General features: G+C 38.3%; 1 protein-coding gene across 3 annotated transcripts in view; it reads right to left on the reverse strand.

The window, feature by feature from the left end:
• CDK8 (cyclin dependent kinase 8) overlaps positions 1-20,957 on the reverse strand; it is a 73,251-nt gene that overhangs the window by 45,310 nt on the left and 6,984 nt on the right. For all 3 annotated transcript variants that reach the window (XM_039386840.1, XM_027727156.2, XM_027727155.2), the window contains exon 2: positions 4,213-4,288. In XM_039386840.1, coding sequence (XP_039242774.1) covers positions 4,213-4,288 — 76 coding nt within the window. The remainder of the gene's footprint in view (positions 1-4,212; positions 4,289-20,957) is intronic.

Consider the following 20,957-nt stretch of genomic DNA (forward strand, 5'->3'; position numbering starts at 1 on the left):
AGTTATGTTAAGCCACAGTGCAGCCAAAGGATAGTTCAACTCAGCTTGCTCACTCAATAGGAAACTAACAGAACTGCTCATCTTCCCTTGGTGAAGATGAACGTCCACAGTCTACAGTCACACTGTCACCAGATCCAACACAGAAGACATCACCTTTCGTGCTAACAGCCTGCATTTGTTACAACAGGAAACCATAAAATCCTATGAACGCCTCCAAGACCCTGGCAGCCTCAAGGCCGTTTTAACTTGCACAAGCTGGATATGGTGTTTGACAGACACCACAGAGACAGGAGACAGCCAGAGCACAACATTGTCCACCCCAGATCTGTCACATTCAGCATTTCCATAACTGAAAGTCTCTGCTACCACACCTCGCACTTTCTCTTTGGAGACAAGTCAAAACCTAATGTATCATATAAAAAGACTACGTGTTTTATATGTTCCATATAAAACAGCTTTTCCAGGATATTTCTGTCAACCAGACCAGGCACCAAAAAACAAATCTGCATGGAAGACCAGTAAAAAGAAAAAAACAACTCCCCCACAGCTAAACAACAAAAAGGCAAACAAAATCCCAACGCAAGCAACTCTTCACTGGCCAAACAAAGCAATATGCAAGCATACTGCAAACCTGCTAAAACTGAAAGAAAAATGCTAATCAACACAAAAAAAAGTCACTTGTTTGGTTCAAAACCTAAGACTCCTGTATAGGAAACTGCCCAAGCCAAAATCCTGAAGCTCCGTTTAAAGCCTGGTTAACTCCTTCAGCATCCTACAGCCTTGAAGAATTCTCTTGCTTTGCGAACTGTGAAATAGCATTTGCTGCACTATTCCAGGTAGATAGGCTTTAATGACTTTCTTCAATGTGACTAAATCAGAAGACGAGGAATCATTTGGGCTTGTATGTTTTGCATATTTTTATACAAATCTTCTCACCATTCTATCCCATCTAACACAAATTCTTGGCATGCTGAGCATGCAGTTTTTAGCGCCTGCTTAAATCCTCAGAAGTGAAATTGCAGATCACAAAACAGATAGCCAGGATCCCAGGCACCACACAGACCTGCAGAGAAAAAGAAATGAGCAGCCAAATATGCGGTTAAGGTTCTGAAAGAGGCAAGATTCACAAATGTTTATCATGATGGATGAATGGGGAAAAGATTAAGGAAGAATATATGTCTTCAACTATCTTGATGTTAAACATACTGATTCAATTAGCACAGTAACTGTTAACTCCACCAGCAAGACAAAATAGTTTACATAAAATGATAGAAATAAGAGGTTGGGGGGGGTTTACAATCAAGTAAGAGACTAGCTAGGTTCTTGAACATTAGGTCCAAGTTCTCATGCTGTAGAGAAGTACAGAAACATACAAAGTCTTTCACATACATATATATATTGAGCTCATACCATCACCAAGTCAGCTGTTTAAACTCAGGTCTCTGACCTAGTTCAAACTCTTCCCTACAAATGATGGAAGTCGATAATTATTTTATTTTTCTGAAGCTTTTACACTGTTCTTCATCTCAGGTGTCTGTATCAAACTGATGTCTTGAAAGAGTAAGTTATGGACATTTTTAAACATAAAAGTTATTCAATACTCCAAAACTGAAGCTGCATATACAAGACAAAAGCCATGACAGAGCTGTAAAAACTAGAGTTCTACTGGAATTTATACCAAACTACACTCTTCCCAGATTTTCACAGCTCTCCGGAGAAACTGAAATGCATATAGCTCATATGCAAATGGAATCATCCTAATTCCTCTTAATAGCACCATGCTCGTAAAATGCATTAATCAGGGTAGTCTGGACACATTGTAATGAAGTTTGGCATACAGCCTTGACTTTTTAAGTACAACAAAAATAATTTTATTAGTTAGATGTACAGATCACGTTAGAGTACAAATGTTAACTCTGTAGCATTTTCATACATAAACAGTATGATTATTATCCTCAATTTGATCCATCTCCATATAAGGTTCATTTTGCTCCTTTTACAATATTAATTGATAGAAGAGGTGGGGAAAAAAAAATCTGTTTAGCAAAACACCATGGAAAACACCATTGGGGGGGGGGGAAATCTCCTGTTCACTCCAAACAGCAACATCAAGAGAATGGCAAGAAAAATAGATTCAAGTCCATGGTGAATTATTAATAATTCAACTGCAGGAAAATTCAACCACAGTAATAGGAGTTGCAAGCCTGGAAGCACAACCAGAAACAAAGTCAACAACAGCTCAGTAAACACTAATTCAGGTTTCTCTTTCTACCTCTATGCCTGCTTTTGGGCTCCACTCCCCTCTTTGCTCTCAATACCTGCTTTCTTGGCAACTTTGGTATGTTCAGCACATTTCCCTCCTTCCCTCACCTAACCCTGTTCCACGTGGGTCCTGTGTTGTACTGCTGTTCTCTTCAAAGGGCATATGCTGCAGCAGTTCAGAGAAAAGAAAAAGCTTTCCTGCTGCTCGCTCCTTTTCCATCAATACTGGTGACCTTGCTGCCCAAAGGGAATGAGCACACAACACTCCTCAAGACAAACAATGAGGCCAAATTCTTCCTGACTGTCAGCCAAGTTAATGATTCTCTTAATAGACAAAGTAAGCTAGGGTCCTATCTAGAGCAGACACCTCCCCCTAACATCAGCCAGGCTTCTCCTGCCAAATTTTAGCAGAACAAACTCTTCAAATCTTTTTAGGTAAATCACTGCAGAAAGACAAAAAATTATCCCAAATTCCTCTGAAATGGTAGCTGGCATTTCCTAAAGGTATTCAGTCAGTCACAACATTTGGAAAATTTCCACCAAAATGGTTGAAATCGGCAAAATTTAAGACCCTGTTTTCTGCTCATTTAGTTCAGAGTGAATGTCTACAACAGCAGAAGACTCAGCTTTCATCACTGGACAGAAGGAGTATCTCCTGAAGAACAGTCTTTGTGCATCGTTTCTTTCACCTCATTCAGTTCAAGGACTAATGTTTTTGATATCACAAAGTCAACTGGAATTTGACAAAGTGGGAAAGCCTGGTACTAACTTCAGTCAAGAAAATGAAATTAGGGTAAAGTTTTATACTCTTGAGGAATACGGACTGAAAATAAACTATACCCTTCCCACACACCCCCTGATATTACATGCATTTCCTTTTAGTATGCAATTTCACTTGAAACATTTCAATAACAATAAACTCAAGCAGCAGTAAAACATAAGAACATAAAACAGTTCAGAATACTGGTTTTACCAGTATTGCTTTGGAAGCTTGTTGCAAACCATAACTACATCACACTATTCACCAGTTTCTAACAACATGTAATACACAAATACAAACCTGAAAAACTGAATGAAATGTTTAAATAATATTCATGGCTGTATCACAGCCTCTGAGACAATTTCAGTTTAGTTTGAAGTCTTTGCTTAAATAGAAGTTAAAATGTTTTAATCATTGTAAGCCAATAGGAACTAATCTCTTTAGGAAATGAAGTACTAATGCAAAAACTCTGATCAAATGTGTAATTTAAGTCACAAACTCCAATCATGTTTTTAAAGCACTTCTAATGGGTTTGTTACCCTCCCTGGGAAGGAAAAGGAACTAGACAGACCACCTGATTCATATTGTGCCAATAAGGTATTCCATGCCATGTTACGTCAGCTCAGATATAAAAGAGACGAGAAGGAAGCAAGGCTCTCTTCTCTTCCAGGTAGCTGCGTGGAATAGTCGGGCCATTTCTTCAGAGGAGGAGAGTGTTCTCGTGGGGAAGTGGTCTTTATTGTTAGTTCTTCTCTGTGTGTATAGTGTTCATAGTTTTTTTCCTCTTTGTGTAAATATTAAACCACCTTTCTTAGCAGCTTTGGTTTTGCAGTTTTTTGATTTTTTTTTTCTACTTTTCCCTCTTTCCTCCTCCCCTCTCCTCCAGGGGGAGGCTGGGCACAGGTCCGGTGGATACCTGGCATTCAGCCAAGGTAAACAATAACACCACTGCATTTAAATATGGTTTGCCCCAAGGCAGGCAGTAAATTGTAACTTAAAAACCCCATCCTTTTTAGACAGCAAACATAACAGGTACCTAAAATCTTCCATGATGTTTGTACTTACTTTATACCTCTATGATAAAGACATAGAACCCGTAGTAGAATAACATGATTCAGCAAACAAAACCCAGCATGCATCCAAGTCAACACTTTCAATAAGTCTGGCTAGTAGAAAGAACTGTTACTTACTGCTATTTCTCTGCATGCAGACATAGAAATTCCAGTACCTTCTATCTGCTTTAAAGCGTAATCTTTATCATCTTTCCTGTGAAAGAGAAAAAGAAGGTTTTTTTTTAAAAAATTGCACCGTGAATTCTAAATGAGCTCTTCAACACCATTCAGAGGACAGCTTTTAATTAATACAAATTCTGCATCTTATTTTGTTTTGATTCTTTACTAGTTTAATGTCTGGATATCAAGCCAAACCTTAACTACCACACTACCTTGATAAAGCTAAAATATGTCTGCTCTCATTACACTGAGATGATTTTAAAACCTTTTCTTTAAATACAATGATTAACGTTTCTTCCATTCCTTCCTTATTAAAAAGAAAACAAAGCAAGCAATTAGCACACACTAGAAATAAGCCTAGCTAGGGTTGTATCTCACATAAATTTATTACTCTGGAACACAGTAAATTTCCCCATATTTTAATGAATTCTTGAGTAGCCCAGAACTAATGTCACATTAAAACATCTTTTTTTTTTCTCCTGCCAAAATGTGCCTGAAAATTTTATTCCTATCAAGCTAATAAAACTACTAAGATTGATTAAAAAAACCACCAGATATTTGCGCAATCTGAAGAATCCAGAAGTGGGTTCCAGTGGAAGGTGTCCCTGTCCATGGCAGGGGGGCTGGAACTAAAAGACCTTGAAGGTGCCTTCCAACCCAAACCATTCTACAGTTCTATAAAATGTTTATTCAGCTTTAAACATATATAACACGTAAACAAACCACCATCACCTCCTTGTACTTGAACCAGTATGTACCTTACAGTCACTTATTTAAAATGCAAGCCTATTAGTAACTCCAGCCACCAAAAGCAAAATGAAGAAGAGATACACTGCAGCAAAAGAAGATACTGAACTCTCGCCCATTCTCAGCCTCAAAGACTCAAAACTTTTAAGAGATGGAATGCTTGTCCTTCCCACTTGTGGGCTGGTATCCACAGCACCCCTGGGGGGCATGACACTTAACAGTACTGCCTTCAATATTTGGAACACTAGTATAGCTTCGAATCTCTGGATTACATAAGAAAACATATTGATTTTTAATGAATCCAGCTTTCAGAGCTGTGAAGAGTCATCCTAAAAAAATGCAACTCAAATATTTGAAAGGCAAATAAAACCAAACTGTAGCTAAGCATTGAAAACATATACACTTGTTTCCTGCAGCTCTTGATAACTATTTGCAAGGCTTTGAATTGCTTTCTTCCTTCCCGAAACACATGCCTTCCCCTATTCATCACTACCTAGGGAAGAGCAAAGAAGTGAAAAATGAATGGACAAAATTTGAACACAAAAGAAAGAACAGAACAGCAAATGGACAAAAGCAGATTTCAGCAAGAGGCCAATTACATGGATGCAGTAAGATAACAGACAAGAAAATACACAAGATCTGACACAAACATGAAAAAAAGTAGGTAAGACAATGACAGAGGGCAATAAAAAGCTTGCATATAATAAAACCTGAAATTTGCTAGTCTAGAAGAGAAAGAGCCAATGCTGAGCACAAACATATACATGGCCAAAACAAGGTGTTATACAATCCCTTAGTTCTCACCTTAAGAGGAAAACAAGTTGTATGAAGCCCAAAAGCAAGAAGCCATTATGGTATTAAGTACATAATTGAACTGTGCAACTCATGATGACAGAATATTATAGGGATCAAAAGCACAAACAGATATAAGATTAAATTACACAAATTTGCTGCTACTACTCCATGAGCAGCTACTGAACATAATCCCAATCTGCGCAGAGATTTCCTATACTGCTCACAGAAAAAGACAGGAAAATTTTCTCAGTTAAAAATTGTTTTACCCTCTGCCTTAAGATACCAAAGGCTTGCAGCTGTTACTGGACAAGTGTGAAGCAAAATGGATTGGACTAGAAGTTATTCTCATTGCCCTATGCGCTCATCTACTTAGTTTTGAGGTGTTTGGAGAGATCTCTTTTTCATGAGCAGTGCTACCACACAGCTGCTACTGTTACACACATTACCACTGACTGACTAGGGAGCAAAACTGGTCAGACTAAAGGTTATTCTCATTGTCCTGTTGCTTACCTGCTTAGATTTCAAGGTATTTGAAGGAGAACTCAGTATAATAAGAAGTACTACAATGTAACTGGTGATATTACAAGCATTTCTGGTAGCACTGTCTACAACGAAGCCTGACATATATTTAAGACAGTACAACTATTCTTAATTTGTCAAATTTTTAACCAATTAAATATGGACTAAAATTTTCCAGAGGGGCAGACCCTCTCTGGAAATTTTTCGAAAAAATACCTCAGCTGTTTCCTAGAAAAAAACTGGAAAAAGACACTTTCAGCTGTGTTTGTTAATTCTCACAATCAGTGCTTTAATGCTGAAATATGACATGGTGGCTTAAAAACATAGCATTTGGTCTTCTCAAAGCAATGGATGAGTATGAAGTCTCTGAAAATTATTTTTCTCACATTAAAAGCCAGTTAAAGAGCTGAGATCCAGGGCTCCAATCCCCAACTTTGCTTTGCCCTTACAGTGACCCAGGGCTGTGGGGAATGAACTGCTTGCTCCTTTCCTCTGCCCAGGTTCTGCATGTGGAAACCCAAAACAAGTGGCCTCTGCCCTGTCCTCCATCTATCCAAGTAGTCTAGAGGAAATACAAGCACGGTGAAAAGAAGGAAAACAAATCACAGTTTAGTGATAAAGTCCATTTTTAGCCCCACAGTACTCTCTCCTCCAAAATGTGAACAAAATAACCAAAGGCTTCCAAGACTTAAATTCTCTGAATTGTTCTGGCACAGTTGAGATACAAAGTAATAAACCAATTTCCAAACCTCTCTAAAATCTGTTCTACTCGGAGGCTGCTAACACACCACGGTTACCCATTACACCACTAGTACCAGCTTCTCTATTTACAAAAGCAGGAAAAACCTACTTCTACCTTTGAGTCAAGTGAGATTTTCTTTATAAAAACCCAGTGTAATTCTTTGTGAGCCAAGGGAACTGGGAAAGTGGCTTTTAAAGGGAGTGATGAGCGTTTACAAAAGTGTTAGGAAGCCAAAAGAAAGGTCAAACACGATGACCGAGCTCCTTTTACAGAACTCAAAAATATTTTACCAAGTCTGTTTAGAATCATAACAGCAGCCCAAATGGCTTCCCCAAGATTTTGGATAAGAGTAATTTCCTCCTCTGAAGATAAAGAGAGATGTTTGAACATAAAGAGATGTTCAATGAAAAAAAAAAAAAAAAACAAAACCACAAACCAGAAAAAGGTAAGCAATAAGGGAAAAAAATGGGGGAATAAAAGCCCTGTTTATAAACAACTTCCACAGCTAACTGTAACACTGTAGCAGCTCGCATTTTAAGGGCCCCACACCATAAAAGAGTAGGTGTTGCTCTTACAGCTTGAATAAAAAAATTGCCATCTTTAAGAGAATTAAGTTTTTATTATAACGTTGCTTCAAAACATTATTTTTTTTAAGTTCTACTAAATTTAGAAGTACGAGAGCACCATAACAAACATTCAGTCTCTGAAAAAATAAAAATCAAAAGGAACAGGAAGAGACACCTGCTGAATGTGAGCATGTTGCAAAGCTTTAGTATTAAAAAGTCTGGTATTTCAAAGCCTAATTTAGAAGGATACTTTAAGCACAAATATGTTCAGCAAGTGTGAGAAAATATCCCACAGATGGAAAAAAAGGAGACCTATGACATAAAAGGCAGATTAAAAAAATTCTGCTATTTCATCTCACATATCCTAAATTTTGCATAAATGTATTGACACAATACTACAAAATATCCTTCATTTGCATCATTAGAACAGTTTTTAAAATTCAATTCAGTAATAAATATAGCAGAATAAAGTACCAAAGCCTTAAAATCAGTGATAATCATTCTAAATTTAAATTACAGTTAAAAATCTCAAATTCAAAATTAACTGGTCAATGTAGGAATAGTTTTGTCCTCATAAAGAAGGAAATGTAAAACTTGACTGCAATTAAACATTTGAGGGAAACAAGCTCTACAGTTTTCAACTACCACAGGGAACCGCAGCATCTCTTCTATGGAAAACTCTAAGCAATCTTTTAATTGTTTGTATCTCTTAATCCCTAAAGAATAAGAAACCTGATAATGAAAAGATAAGCCTACCAATAAAATATGTGGGGGATTTTTAAATTTCTCTATGTTAAAATACAAAAATCAAACATAATGGCAAGTTATAACATTTAGGAGACTTGGCATTTTTACTTTGCGGCATCATTCCCTGCCTCTTCCCCCACGTCACAGCAGTGGTATTTTTTTGTTTTCTTTTTCAATAAATGAAAACCACCCTAGACATACAAGACAGGAAGTGAAGTCTAAAGGAAGCAGTAATTCAGTTCTTGGGAATAATAATCTTGCCAGAATAAAATATTTATACCAGGAATTCTATTGCATTTTGTACCTATTACCAACCCAGAAAATAAGTGTGTTGGAGAATCAAGTGACAAAGGACAGAAGAGAGGCTGAGGTTTTCAATGATTCCTTGGCACTGGTTTGCACATCACATTACACTTTCACAACTACACATTCCCAAGGCTAGTGGCACAGTCCTGGTGAAAGGAAGTAGAGGAAAACCAAATTAGGGACATCAACAAATTGGACAGACACAAGACCGGGGGGCTGCATTCAAGGGTGCTTAATGGAGCTGGCAAATGTCACTGCAAAGCCACTCTGTCATCTGCAAAAGGTCATGGTGCTCAATGGCACATTCCTGAAGATTAGAAAAGGGCAAATATCAGGACCCTCTGAGGAAGGAAAAAAGGTTCAGTGATATTATAGGCCAATCAGCCTAACCTCAGTCCATGGAAAGGTTATGCAGCAAATCCTCCTGGGAAGCTATTTTCAGGCCCAGGAAGGAAAATAAATGAGTGGGAACAGCTGGCAAGGATTTTCCAGGGTAAGTTGTGTCTGGTCAACCTGAGTGTCCCATACAGCGAGAGGACTAGCTCTATGGACAGTGAAAAAGCACTGGATGTTACCTCCACCTTAGCAAAGCTTGTGACATGATCTCATCTTACACTTGGCCAAATTAGAGAGCCTAGACAGCATGTGGCTGTGTAGGGTTGAGCTGCTGGGCTTAAACCTCAACAAGCACATCCAAGATATACTGCCTTTATAACTAAATAATACAGTAAGTATTAAATTTACTAGGCTTTATTGACACAATCCAACCGGCTGAGACCTAAAAAAAGCTTCAAATTGTAAAAACCCAGCAGTTATCATTGCATACATTTCAATGTACAAAGCTGAGCAGGTATAACTACAGAATGAGATGTAACAGTTCTGTGAGGATAGAGGGTAACAGTCAAATAGCAAAAATTATGTGCATCACCGAAAAATAAATCATGCAGGAAAACAGCTTGGTACAAAGGCTGAGAAACTGCATTATAAGCACCTGACTTCCCAGAAAGCACAATTAGGTCAAAACTTTTGTCAAACTAATTAGCACACACAGTAGGTCTCATCACTGATCCTGTAGCTTCAGGTAAAATAAAGACCAAAATCTTACAAATCATTGCCTCAAAAAAATCTGAGCTAACAGTGATGAAATGATAACCACTTCCACTGTTTGTAATTTCCTTTTTTCAAAATCTGCTGGGTTTCATATATTTAAATGTGTTGAAATTGTGTTGATAAAAAGAACTGAAAACTACCAATGAAGTTTTGCACAATGGCTTGCTTTGGTTTGCTGCTGAAAGAACCCCATCTTCACCCACACACACACTCCTGTCCTTTGTGCTAGAACCCAGGCATTCATTTTCCAAAGGAGATGAGCTTATTCAGGGAGTGGAAATATATACTTCCAAGTTTTTCTTTGGTAGACTTTCTGCCCCATTAGTAAGCTGAAGTGGCCTTCTGACTGCTCAGATGAGCACTGGAGTTATCTAAAGGTATAAAGCAGACCTAGCAAAGTACAGCAGTTTCTGTTCACATTTAAGCTGAAGTTCGGTTATCTTCTAACCACTACTTTCTTTCCACATCAGCTTGATGCAATACACTCACCTTTGCCAGAAAGCTGCAGCTAAGTGCGACACCCCTTGCAGAAGTAATTCTGGAAACTGGAAAAACTCACTATAGCTAAAGCAGTAAACTTTTTCAAAATATGGACACAATATAAACTAGAATTATGTTCTTTCCTTATAGCTGTTTGAGGGGGGACTTGAAAGTTATTTTAGCTTTACTGATGCTCTAAGCATACAACATAAAATTTGATTATTCTAAAGACACTTAATTTTCCAAGGGCCACTTGTGGGTTTTGTTTTGTGACCACATTTCAGCTAAAATAAGTTGGATGAAACAAAACCAGAAGACAAATATGAGCTCAAATTACTGTTTCTTCATTTGACTGCACTTAGAAACATTTTGAAAAATGTGGTAGTCCTATAACATGCGTTAAGCCAACAGAAAATAGGTTAACATTATCTTCTCTATTATAAACTGTGCACCACGCTACCAAAGCATGACTATTTTTAAAAGTTCAGATTTATTCAAGCCCAGAGTATTTAAATGTATTTACAACCAGATTAAAGTTTATCCCATCATAAATTCCCGTTTGTTCCCTTCAAGGAAAAAATCTGCCAAAAATCAGATAAAATCACAGATTCTGTCATGAAAGCCTCTTATGTATTAATATATGAGAAAGGATCATGAATAATACAATCCACTCAGAAAATCTGAGAGTCTGAACTACTTTGTCAAGCATTTCAGCTAAAAACAGTAGTTTACAACTGTTCTTCTCTCCTCTACAAAGTTACCTGCAAAGAGGTGATGAGAATAAAGGAATACCTCTTTTCCGGAAGAGGTGTGCAGAGAAGACAATGAAGTGCAGCTGGTACGAGTTAATCTGCACATGAGGATAAATTCAGTTCATAAAATAGTGGGACTTCTTACATATTTGCACTTGCCACTAAGAGCAGCACCTCCCACCAGCCAGCATCAGTATGTGCTTTAGTGTCACATACTCACAACAGTGCTCACTCCCAAAGGGGAGATTCAGATTGCTTCCATATTTCTGCAGTAATAAATGCTATTTACTTCTCCAACTTCAAAGATGAGATTCATGAAGTAAGAATAAAAAATGCTTGGAAGCATGTTAAAAATAACAGTAATCGACTGTCTAGAATCAGCTAGAGCTGGATGGAGCCTCCAAATAATAAAGCATCATTGCTAAACTTGCATGTTGCAGAAACTTTAATTTTAATTACCCCACTGATCTCTTCTTTCCCTCATTTTCTTCCAGAGAAGTAACAAAACTATATTACCATCTTAATGCTAGGCAGCAAATATCTTCCACTTTTGTCAATAAATTCTACCTGAATTAAAATTTAACTTAAAGAAGGTCTAATAGAAAGAGCTATACGTAAATACTAAACAACTCAGCAGAAGAAAAAATTTAAAGATTTATCTCTAAGGCAACATTTAAATAAACTTGCATGGTTGAGGTTGGGGCTTCTTCCCTTTTCAAGACAGGTACACAATGCACAGAAAAAGGAGAGAGGCAAAAGACAGCAAATTAGGAAGCAGGGAAAAAAAGCTAGTTTGTGCTCTTGCTTATTGCTATAAGCCTCCCTCCTCACCCCCCCCATATAGCTTATCCTGAAAGAAAAGTAATGCTTCAGAATGACAAAGTCTTGTGAACAGTTTAATATGCAATTTTTATAAACTGTGTGCTTTAAGAAAAAGAAAAAACTTTTTAAAATTATTAAAGTGCATAAGGTACACAGTTTGTGGATGAAGCCTATTTTATGGACTTGGATGTAATTTTACAAGATGTCATGTGAAAATAAAAACCCATATTACTCACCAAAACACTAACACAAAGAAATTCTTGCAGGGGGAAAATGCACTAACAGAACCGAATTTATTAAGGGTCTAGCTAAGGCATCCATACTTTTTCCATTCCCAAAATACTTAAAAGACATGGCAAGACTGCTGGGCCAGAACAGCATCATTATTCTTATCAGATAGCAAGGCTTCTGCTGAGAATATTTTCTACTTCAAAATAAATCCTTCAATAATCAGAGCTTTCAATGGGTAAAGAAAAGGTAATTTCCACAGCTGGAGAAAAAACCATCAACAGCAAGCTAATAAACACTAGGGCTTCTGAGAGAGCTGATGTGGTGAATGTCAATTACTGACTCACTTTTTTCCTTTTGTTCTTAGATTTTTTTTTAAATTAACACTTTTCACCACAACAGGTAGTTTGGCAAGAAGTTCAAAGTAACCAAGTAAATTCAACGATGCACAGTACATGTGGTTCTTCTGATCTAAGAATTTGCTGCTGTCAAAAGGAAGGCTTTTTTTTGACATCTCTGGCCTGCTGCTGCAGAAAAATCCTCTCCCTTATGCCAACTCTGATCTGTGCCACACTCTATGATATGATTCACCTCCTGCACTTTCCAAAAAGTCATCCACTTCTAAAAAAGAAGTTAATTAATGTTAACTAAGTTGATTAACGTGAGTTAACTAATTCTGTCAGTTTACACCAGGGCGATGAGTATCAAAACCAGCACTAATAAACTATGTGGTAAGAGCAAAAGGCAACAAAGGAATGAGTAGAAGAGAGAGACAGAGATGGAGCAGAAAAAGCAAGATGCCACTCGCTTTACCCCCTGCTTTCTGATGGTGGTGAAACCACAAGGAGTTCAACTGGCCATAATTCAAAAAAATTGAAAAACATACCAAGCCAATCTCGACCCTAGCCCTGCAATTAACTCCGGCACAAAAGTTCCACAGAGAAGAGAATCCCTGGGATTCGATTACTTTTTCCTCCTTTCTCCCACAAAACTGTAATTTGACAGCCAGCCTAAAACTTAAGTTTTAAACCACGCAATTATGAAGATCATGCCCATGAGACTAGTTGACAGGCAGCAAACCCATACTCCAGACTCAAAGCTCCATGCTACTTTATTAAAGGTCGTGGCAGTTTTAGCAGTAGTTTTATAGGAAGCAAAACAAGAGGTGCCAATGCAAATTGTCTCTAAAGGAAAAGATTTCAGTATTTCATCTGCACTTTCCTCCTGTTCTCAGATTGTTCTTAAGTCATCTCAGTATTTCTACCACTTCAGAAACCAGAAGTTGCATAAAGAGGGCACAGCCTTTCAAACCATCTGTTTTGAAAAGGAAACAACAAACTGGGCTAAAGCACTGAGGTAAACTGAAGAAAATCATAATTTCATTAGTTAACTTCTATTTTTGGTCCATTTTTCTTCAGTAGTCAAATCTGTGAGATTATTTGGTTTACATGGAAGAAGTTACATATTTTTTGCTTTAAAAAACTTCTGTGATGAGAAGCTTTTTAAGTCACAACTTTGCCTAGGAGCTACAGGTTCATATATTATATTTTCTTATTTAATAGCCCTTAATGGATTTTTCTATCTTCTCAACGACACTCATAATTTTAGAGGCTTTCCCTGTCCCTCGCTCTCACAAAGAAGAGTCCTTCTCTAAGGGAATAACTGAAGTTTTCATACAGACACCACTCAACATTTCTTAGTATTGTTGTTGGTCCTCCTTAGATCTATTATACTCTGCCTGGGATGAAGGGATTAAAAGCGCCTACAGTACTGAAAATAAGATTTACAGCAACAGTGACACTGTGCTTTGTGTTCCACTCCATTGCTAGTAAGTCCTGTGATTCTCTCAGCTTTTTAGCAATTACATGCACTGAACTGGCACTTTCACGAAACTCTCATTATGAACTCCACAATCTTTTTCTTAAAAAGATTACTTTTTCTTAAAAAGTAATAAAAAACTCAGAGACTACAGTTGTGTGCATATAAAGAAAGGACCATTTTCCCAAATCCCTCCACATGGGGTATGACATGTTATTGGAGGAAGACTTTGTGATCAATATCATGAGGACCAAGCCTTCATGATCAGTCCTTGCCTTCACTATCCCAAGTAACACTCACTCATCAGCAAAGCTGCTTCCCAACTATTTATGACAAGTGATTTCCAAACAAAACTTCTGAGCAGCATAGATTCCTGAGAGACACCACTAATGACCTCTCACCATTAATTCACATCTCTAGCTTCTCCATCCAGAGGAGGACTGCCTCTAAGTTCAGCTTAAGTCTTTGGTAGCTGACTTAACAGAATGTCTTTTGGAAATCTAGCTAGATTACATCAACTGCATTGCCGCAACCTCCACTGATGGATATTAATAGACTTATGAAGTGCTGAATGTGTTTTTTAAGGCTGTTGTCTCTTCATCTCAGCACTTTTCATGTGTCCACTATCTCTGCTCTTGGTTCACCTTACCAGTTAGTAGTTTTCACTCTTCCAAAAAGTCCTTTTAAAAGCTGATCTCACCACTGCCCCTTTCCAGTCTTTCCTAACTGGGTCAATTTAAAGCACACGGTTACGCTTTCTGGTTAGAAGTTTGCTCCTTCAGATGTGCAAACACATCTCACCTTGACAACTGACTGCTCTTCAGTTTATTCAAACAGGCCTTTTCCCAAACCCTGTAGTTTGAGTCAGATCCCCCAGTGAATGCCTTCACCTCCAGTCTTTTAAATTCTTTCACAATGCATGGACAAAGTAACAGCTTTTCTCTTGCTGTCCTTTCATCTTCTATAAACATTCCTTTTATCGCTCAGTGGTGCCTTGATTCTACAGACAGCACTGCAGGACTGATGTATCGGAAAAGATGGAGGGAAAAAAATATTAATTTCATGCTATTCTCAAGTACTGTCTCAAGGTGGAGGGAGCTTCCGCATGTTTTTGAGGGCTGGGGTAGAAGGGGGTTGCCAAGGAGGCTCTCATATTACAGTTTTACACTTAGCCTACAATCACTTACCTTCTATTTCTTTATTCATCATTCATATTCATTTTTCAGAGAACATATCCTCACTCCCAGGGGCTTCCTTTATTTTAAGATTTCAGCATGTCAGATTTTTTTAATTGATGTGTTTACAGTGCATACTCACTCACTCTCACTCACTAAAAGCCCAGCAAAGCTTCAGAAGTGATTCCCAGGCTGTTTGCAACATTTCACCTTCTTGGCTCTTTTTCAGCTTTAAGAGGCCACCTCCTCCTATCATCACCTCCCTTATTTTCTAACCAAAGTGGTACTTCACGCAAATTTTTTAACCTTGTATAGATTCAGGATCCTTCAGCAGCAAAGAACAAACCATGTTTGTCACCCACAGTCCTCAGTAATACCCTTTTGAATCTGCTCTTTCATCCTGCTGTAAGCCAAGTCCAAGTCCCAAGTCGATTCTCCCTCTGTGCGTGCCTTGACTAGCTGTTTCACTAACTACTCACTACCACAAAGTTTTGTCTTGGCATCCCTCCCTGACAGAAAGCACCCACCTAAATGAAATGAGGCTAACGAGTTGTTCATTGATGTATTTTCTGCTTTGTAGCCTTGCTGATCTGCTGATCCGACACAGCACAGGCAAACTAATCAGGTAGATGTAAATGCAGTCTTAATGATATTTCCTCCTTACATTTTACACACAGAGCTTTCCATGTTGCAATAGCTAGTCTTTTTTTTGAGTCTTTTGGTATTTGACACTCATCTGGCAGAGTCACATAAGCTTCCAGTTGAGCTTTTATAAAATCGAACCAACATAACAGTGAATGGCACTGTTAGCACATTTACTTGTGAAGGGTTGTTTTGTTCAACCCTGCTTAAACAGGATTGAAGTTCACCCAAAAGGAAATGAGAGATTTTGAACGCCAAGCTGTTCAAGTCCAAAAAGTTAGATAAGATTCAAATTACACTCAGGGACAAATTTGCTGCCTTGCTGTCTTGAAGTTCACCTAGATAAAGCTTGCCCCAGTAGCTTTTGTTGAGCTCCATATCTTGGCACAGTAGTTCCGTGAGAACAGCAGAGCTGCTGAAACCTGACTTTCCAAGGCTTCATTGTGGGATTATCCATCATCTGAATGCAAGCTGTAATTGGAAGTACACCTGCAGCTAAGGCTCCCAGCTCACAGGGTAAGGCTATGCCTCTCACAGAAAACACATCATGGCCAGAAACACAAAGTGGAATCAAGGGATTGCTGCAACTCAGATCCTTTTGTATTCCAGGTTCTCAGCTGCATGTATTATTCACACAGATAGTAATAAATTGAGTCTTCTTTTTTAGAGCAACTCTCAAGTGTCCTTTATTCAAATGTCAACATCTTGTATGCAAGGTGTTACAAGCACACATCAGAGAGCTTTCCCAGAAAAACAGGCAGATTGTTTCAGTGACCTTTAGTTGTGTTCTTCCCTGTTCGAAAAACATGTGAATCTTTTCAAGGATAATTTTAATTTTGGATGTTTAGGCTATCATCTGTAGTTGAGAAAAATCACTATGTTCTCTTGAACATTTTGTCCTTTAAAAAGAAATATCTGGAGCTTTAATTCTGACTTATAGTTCTTTTCCTGCAAATTCTGAACTGACTGCACAATATGCTTTGCCTCAATAGTAGTATCTTTCTGCTTGAACAATACGTATAATTGTACAAGGACTCTTTGGCATCCCAATATTCCTGTGCTTAAGTCAGTCTTCTATTAGGATGTGCAAAAAAACACGCAACAGGGCAACATCAGTAGAATTCCATAAAAAAAAGAAAAGGCAGAATATTAAATTATCTATCCATTACCTTTCCTATATAAGCTACTAAGGACTTCATATACTTCTGTGCAAAATCCAATACCTTTATTCGTAAAATCATTGGGTTGGAAAAGACCTTCTGAATTCAAACAGCTATTTCTCAAATGGGAAACCTACAATACACAGAAGTTAGCAACTCATTCACAAGTAGGCTCATACCTAACAAAAAATTGTAACTATGAATAAAGCTATGCTGTAATCCCAAATGTGCTATTATGGGGCTTGACAAGGTCTCAGAAACCATTTGTTGAGCCTTGGAGGAGACAAGAGAGAACAGCAGGCTATTCGGCCAGAACACAAAACCCTCCTGAATGGTTATCAGCCCACACGTAGCAGTAACACACAGCATTACACACAGCATTACGTGCCAAGATCCCAAAGAAAAGATGGGGGACACTGGGGGGAGAGGCACATGAGAGTTAAAGCACTGGTGGGATGAAGCCTGAAACTGAAACTTTATTCCCATTCGTTCACACAAGACAGGCTTCTGTACTCCAGACTCAAGACCACTTTACAGGAGAAGGTTACCACAAAGAAAGCAAGCCTTTTATTAGCAGCAAAGTTAAGTATCTTGATGCTCCTGCCTCGGCTTCATTACTTTACTTTGCCACATTTTAGCTGTATTGAACCTTAAAGAACATTTCCAAGACTTAAAACAACAGATGAGGATGAACTGTTATCATCATCTACCTAAAGTCACAATACAGAACTCTTAAGTATTTTATAATATTACAAACCTACTGACTTTGTTAATATTTTAAACAAGCATTAAAAAAGTGAGCTAGTTACATAGTGATTAAACAATCTTCATATTCTTACTCAGTTTCAAATTGAGAATTCTGAATACATCCCTTTAGCATGGGCCCTTTTGTCATATTTCAAATGTTTAAGATCTGGAAGTTCCTCTTTCCCCAACACATACCCAGAAAGCAAAACATTTTAACCTCAAATCATTTGAGCTGAAGAAATCTAAGATTCTTCACAGCAGCAGACTGGTAGAAGACATGCAGATTATTACTTCCGTACAACACATCACTTACCTCATCCTAGGAAACAGCCCTAGCTGCAAGCATACTTTCAATCTGAATTTGCATTTAGACAGTGGATAATTCCACAATAAAGCAAACACCCTTGGGGAGGAGAACAAATACATCAGGTTTCATAAATGTCATCACTCACGTTACTACTGTGCAAACTACCAAAAGATGCAATCAGAACCAGCGCGGTCTATGTAAATTTAAGACAGCAAGGCTGGAAGTCCATCATCAATTTTCCAGTATCTTAAAAGTAGCTAGTACCTCAGATCCCTTTATGGAGGGACTCTGTACAGACACAGAATTCTTTGGGTTTCAGAAATACAGATGTTATTAGTATGTAGAGCTATAAAATTAAGATTCCTTTTTTTTTTTTCCTTATGCTTAAGAGACTTCTGATGGTTTTGGAGAAATACTTAAAAGCTGTATTTTCCACAGAACCATTATCGCATGCAGAGACCACAAACAATTTTGCTTAAAATCAGCAAAAAGGCTAGGAAATACATCTGTTATTTTTTTAGAATCTGCAAAGGCCAGCAAAGGTCCTACAGAAGTATGAGAGGTGTTAGAGCCTCATCACACTCATCCCTGAAAGCAAGGGAGATGCCACCCCTTGGGTTGTTGGGGGTTTTTTGGTTAAAAATCCCCCCCCCCCCAAAAAACCATTATCAGATATGAGGAAACACTTTCTCAAAATCTGCTTTTCACTAAAGAACTGCTACTGCATTGCAAATTACCTGCGCTGTGTGTATTTCCCCCTTCCTTGCTTATCTACCTCAACTTTTATTCTGTAAACACTTTTCTTCAAATGCACAAAATTACAAAATTAGATCCTACTTTAATGCTACTATTTTATTTCTGCTTTCAGACATAAGGGGCTCCTTCCAGGTCAAGTCTAGAATTTTTTCCATAATTTCTACCTGGATTCTAGAAACTCAGTGCTGAAAACAAGAGCTGCAAGATCTGCCATCCTGGTCCAGGAGACTCCCAGGACTGACTCACCTCTCCCACCCTACTCATTCTCTAAGACAGACACCCAGTCCTACTCTACACCAACCACTGATTTCAGCTCCAGGAAAGTTTTAACTCTATCACTTTTCTTCCTGTCTCCAGCCTGTTTGTTAACACAAAGAGAAATGCACTGTCATAGTCTGGACCTGGTACAGCTGTACAAACAGGAGCTTTCCCATGAAGATACGATGCCCAAGCTCTGAGCTGCTGAATGCTGCAGAGCCTCACAGCCACCTCCACTGCTTCTCTCACCTTCCCGTGAAGGGCAGTTGAGTTCCAGGTTCATCTCCTCTTCCTTCACAATGTATTTTTTCAGTGCACCCAACAAATGCACATGTTCTGCACTGTTGTCCCAGAACCAGACAGTGCAGTACATGGTTTCCAGGACTCCACTAGGCATTCTGGTATCTATGGATAGCCATGTTTCCCTTTCACCTCCATCACTTCTACTGCATAATGTTACCCCAAGTCCACTCTCTTGGGCATCGTTCATGACTGCATGCAACCTTCATGGTTATAGGCAAGGAAATGGAACAGTCTCTCCCAAAGTTCCTCATCAATTTTTCAAGTTTGGGGACATAAACCAGATAAGAAAACCCCAAAGAAACTATTCTCCAAGATGAGGTGAAGAAAGTAACACAATAGCTTCTAGTGTACTGCAGCAGTCTACCAAAAAACCCTCTTGCTTACCAAAAAAAAAACCCAGTACACGTGTAAGAGCCCATTTTTAGCATGTAGAAAAGGAGAGACAATGAAATCAAAACAAACACAAGCATCAACTCTCCCCTACAAATGGCTTTCAGTTGGATGCTATGTATATACACATCATTTCAGAAGGGCAAACATTCCGCAGTCATTCATGTTTACCAGCCATTTCCAATTTATTCTTTTCATATTCAGTTACATACTAGCTAAATGTGTGCAAAAACTAGGATGGCATTAGGCTCCACAGTCCTGGGTAAACAGTTGGACTTTATGATCATAAAGATATTTTCCAACCTAAATGCCTCTAAGATAAATAGGGAGTTTTCTTACATATGTAGAAGTCTAGAGGGTAAAATTATTCTCTGGGAAACTTCAATTGTCTGTCTGCGACCAATGCCATTATCGCTTAAAAAATTTTAATCATTTTTTAATATTCCCCAAGCAGAAGACACTACAAGATCATACAATTATTTATGACCCTCTCTTCACCCACCCCCAACCAGCACTACTCTGCATCAGTAGCACTGCAACAAGTAACTACCACACTTCTGCTTCCATGCTTCCAAGGCAGTCATGGAAGGAAGCCAGAGAAGTTCACCTATCGCCCCTACTACAGACTCTTGTAGAAAAATTCAGATTAACATCACACTTCAAAATGAAAGGATTATCCTCTGCAATTAAGAACAAGAGGCAAGCTTGAAAGACTGTATGGCAAAAATACAGACATGGCAAAACATTTTATTCTAAGACAAAAAACCAGCACACCAGGCAAATAGTAAAGACTAAAGACAGTACTCTTTACTCTTAGTCAACACAAAACAAAGGAGATTCTATAAGGTGCACGAGCTGTCTCCTTTTAAGGCTGTAGCCCAGCATTTCTGCTAGCTGCCAGTTGTCAGGACTAGCACTCACCATCCTGCTTTCCACTTCTTACTAGTTTTATGTTTAAATCCAAACAAAAGAAAGTGAAAGGCAACTACACCCTTCTGGAACTGCAGCTGCACCTAACAGTATTAACCACAGCAGAGATGGGAAGACAATCCACACCAGCAGCCTGTGCACTGCCTCATGTCCTCATCTAACTACAGCATCTCAGTCCTTAATGACAATAATAAGGATCCATAGCAGAAAGAAAGAATTCTGTTCCAAAGAAAGCTGATAGGTGAACAAGGTGAAGAAAAAAAACAAAACTCCCAGTACTTTGCTTAGAAGGTCCTGCTACACAGATCTTTGCAATTAATGTCCTGCTTTTCACTGTCGTGCTACTTGGCTAATGCAAATTATTCTGTCAAAATGGAAGCACCTCAGTATTAACTGGCCATTC

Source organism: Pipra filicauda, unplaced genomic scaffold (genome assembly GCF_003945595.2).
Source record: "Pipra filicauda isolate LSUMZ 115617 unplaced genomic scaffold, ASM394559v2 scaffold50_size3627746_pilon, whole genome shotgun sequence".
Taxonomy (NCBI): Eukaryota; Metazoa; Chordata; class Aves; order Passeriformes; family Pipridae; genus Pipra; species Pipra filicauda.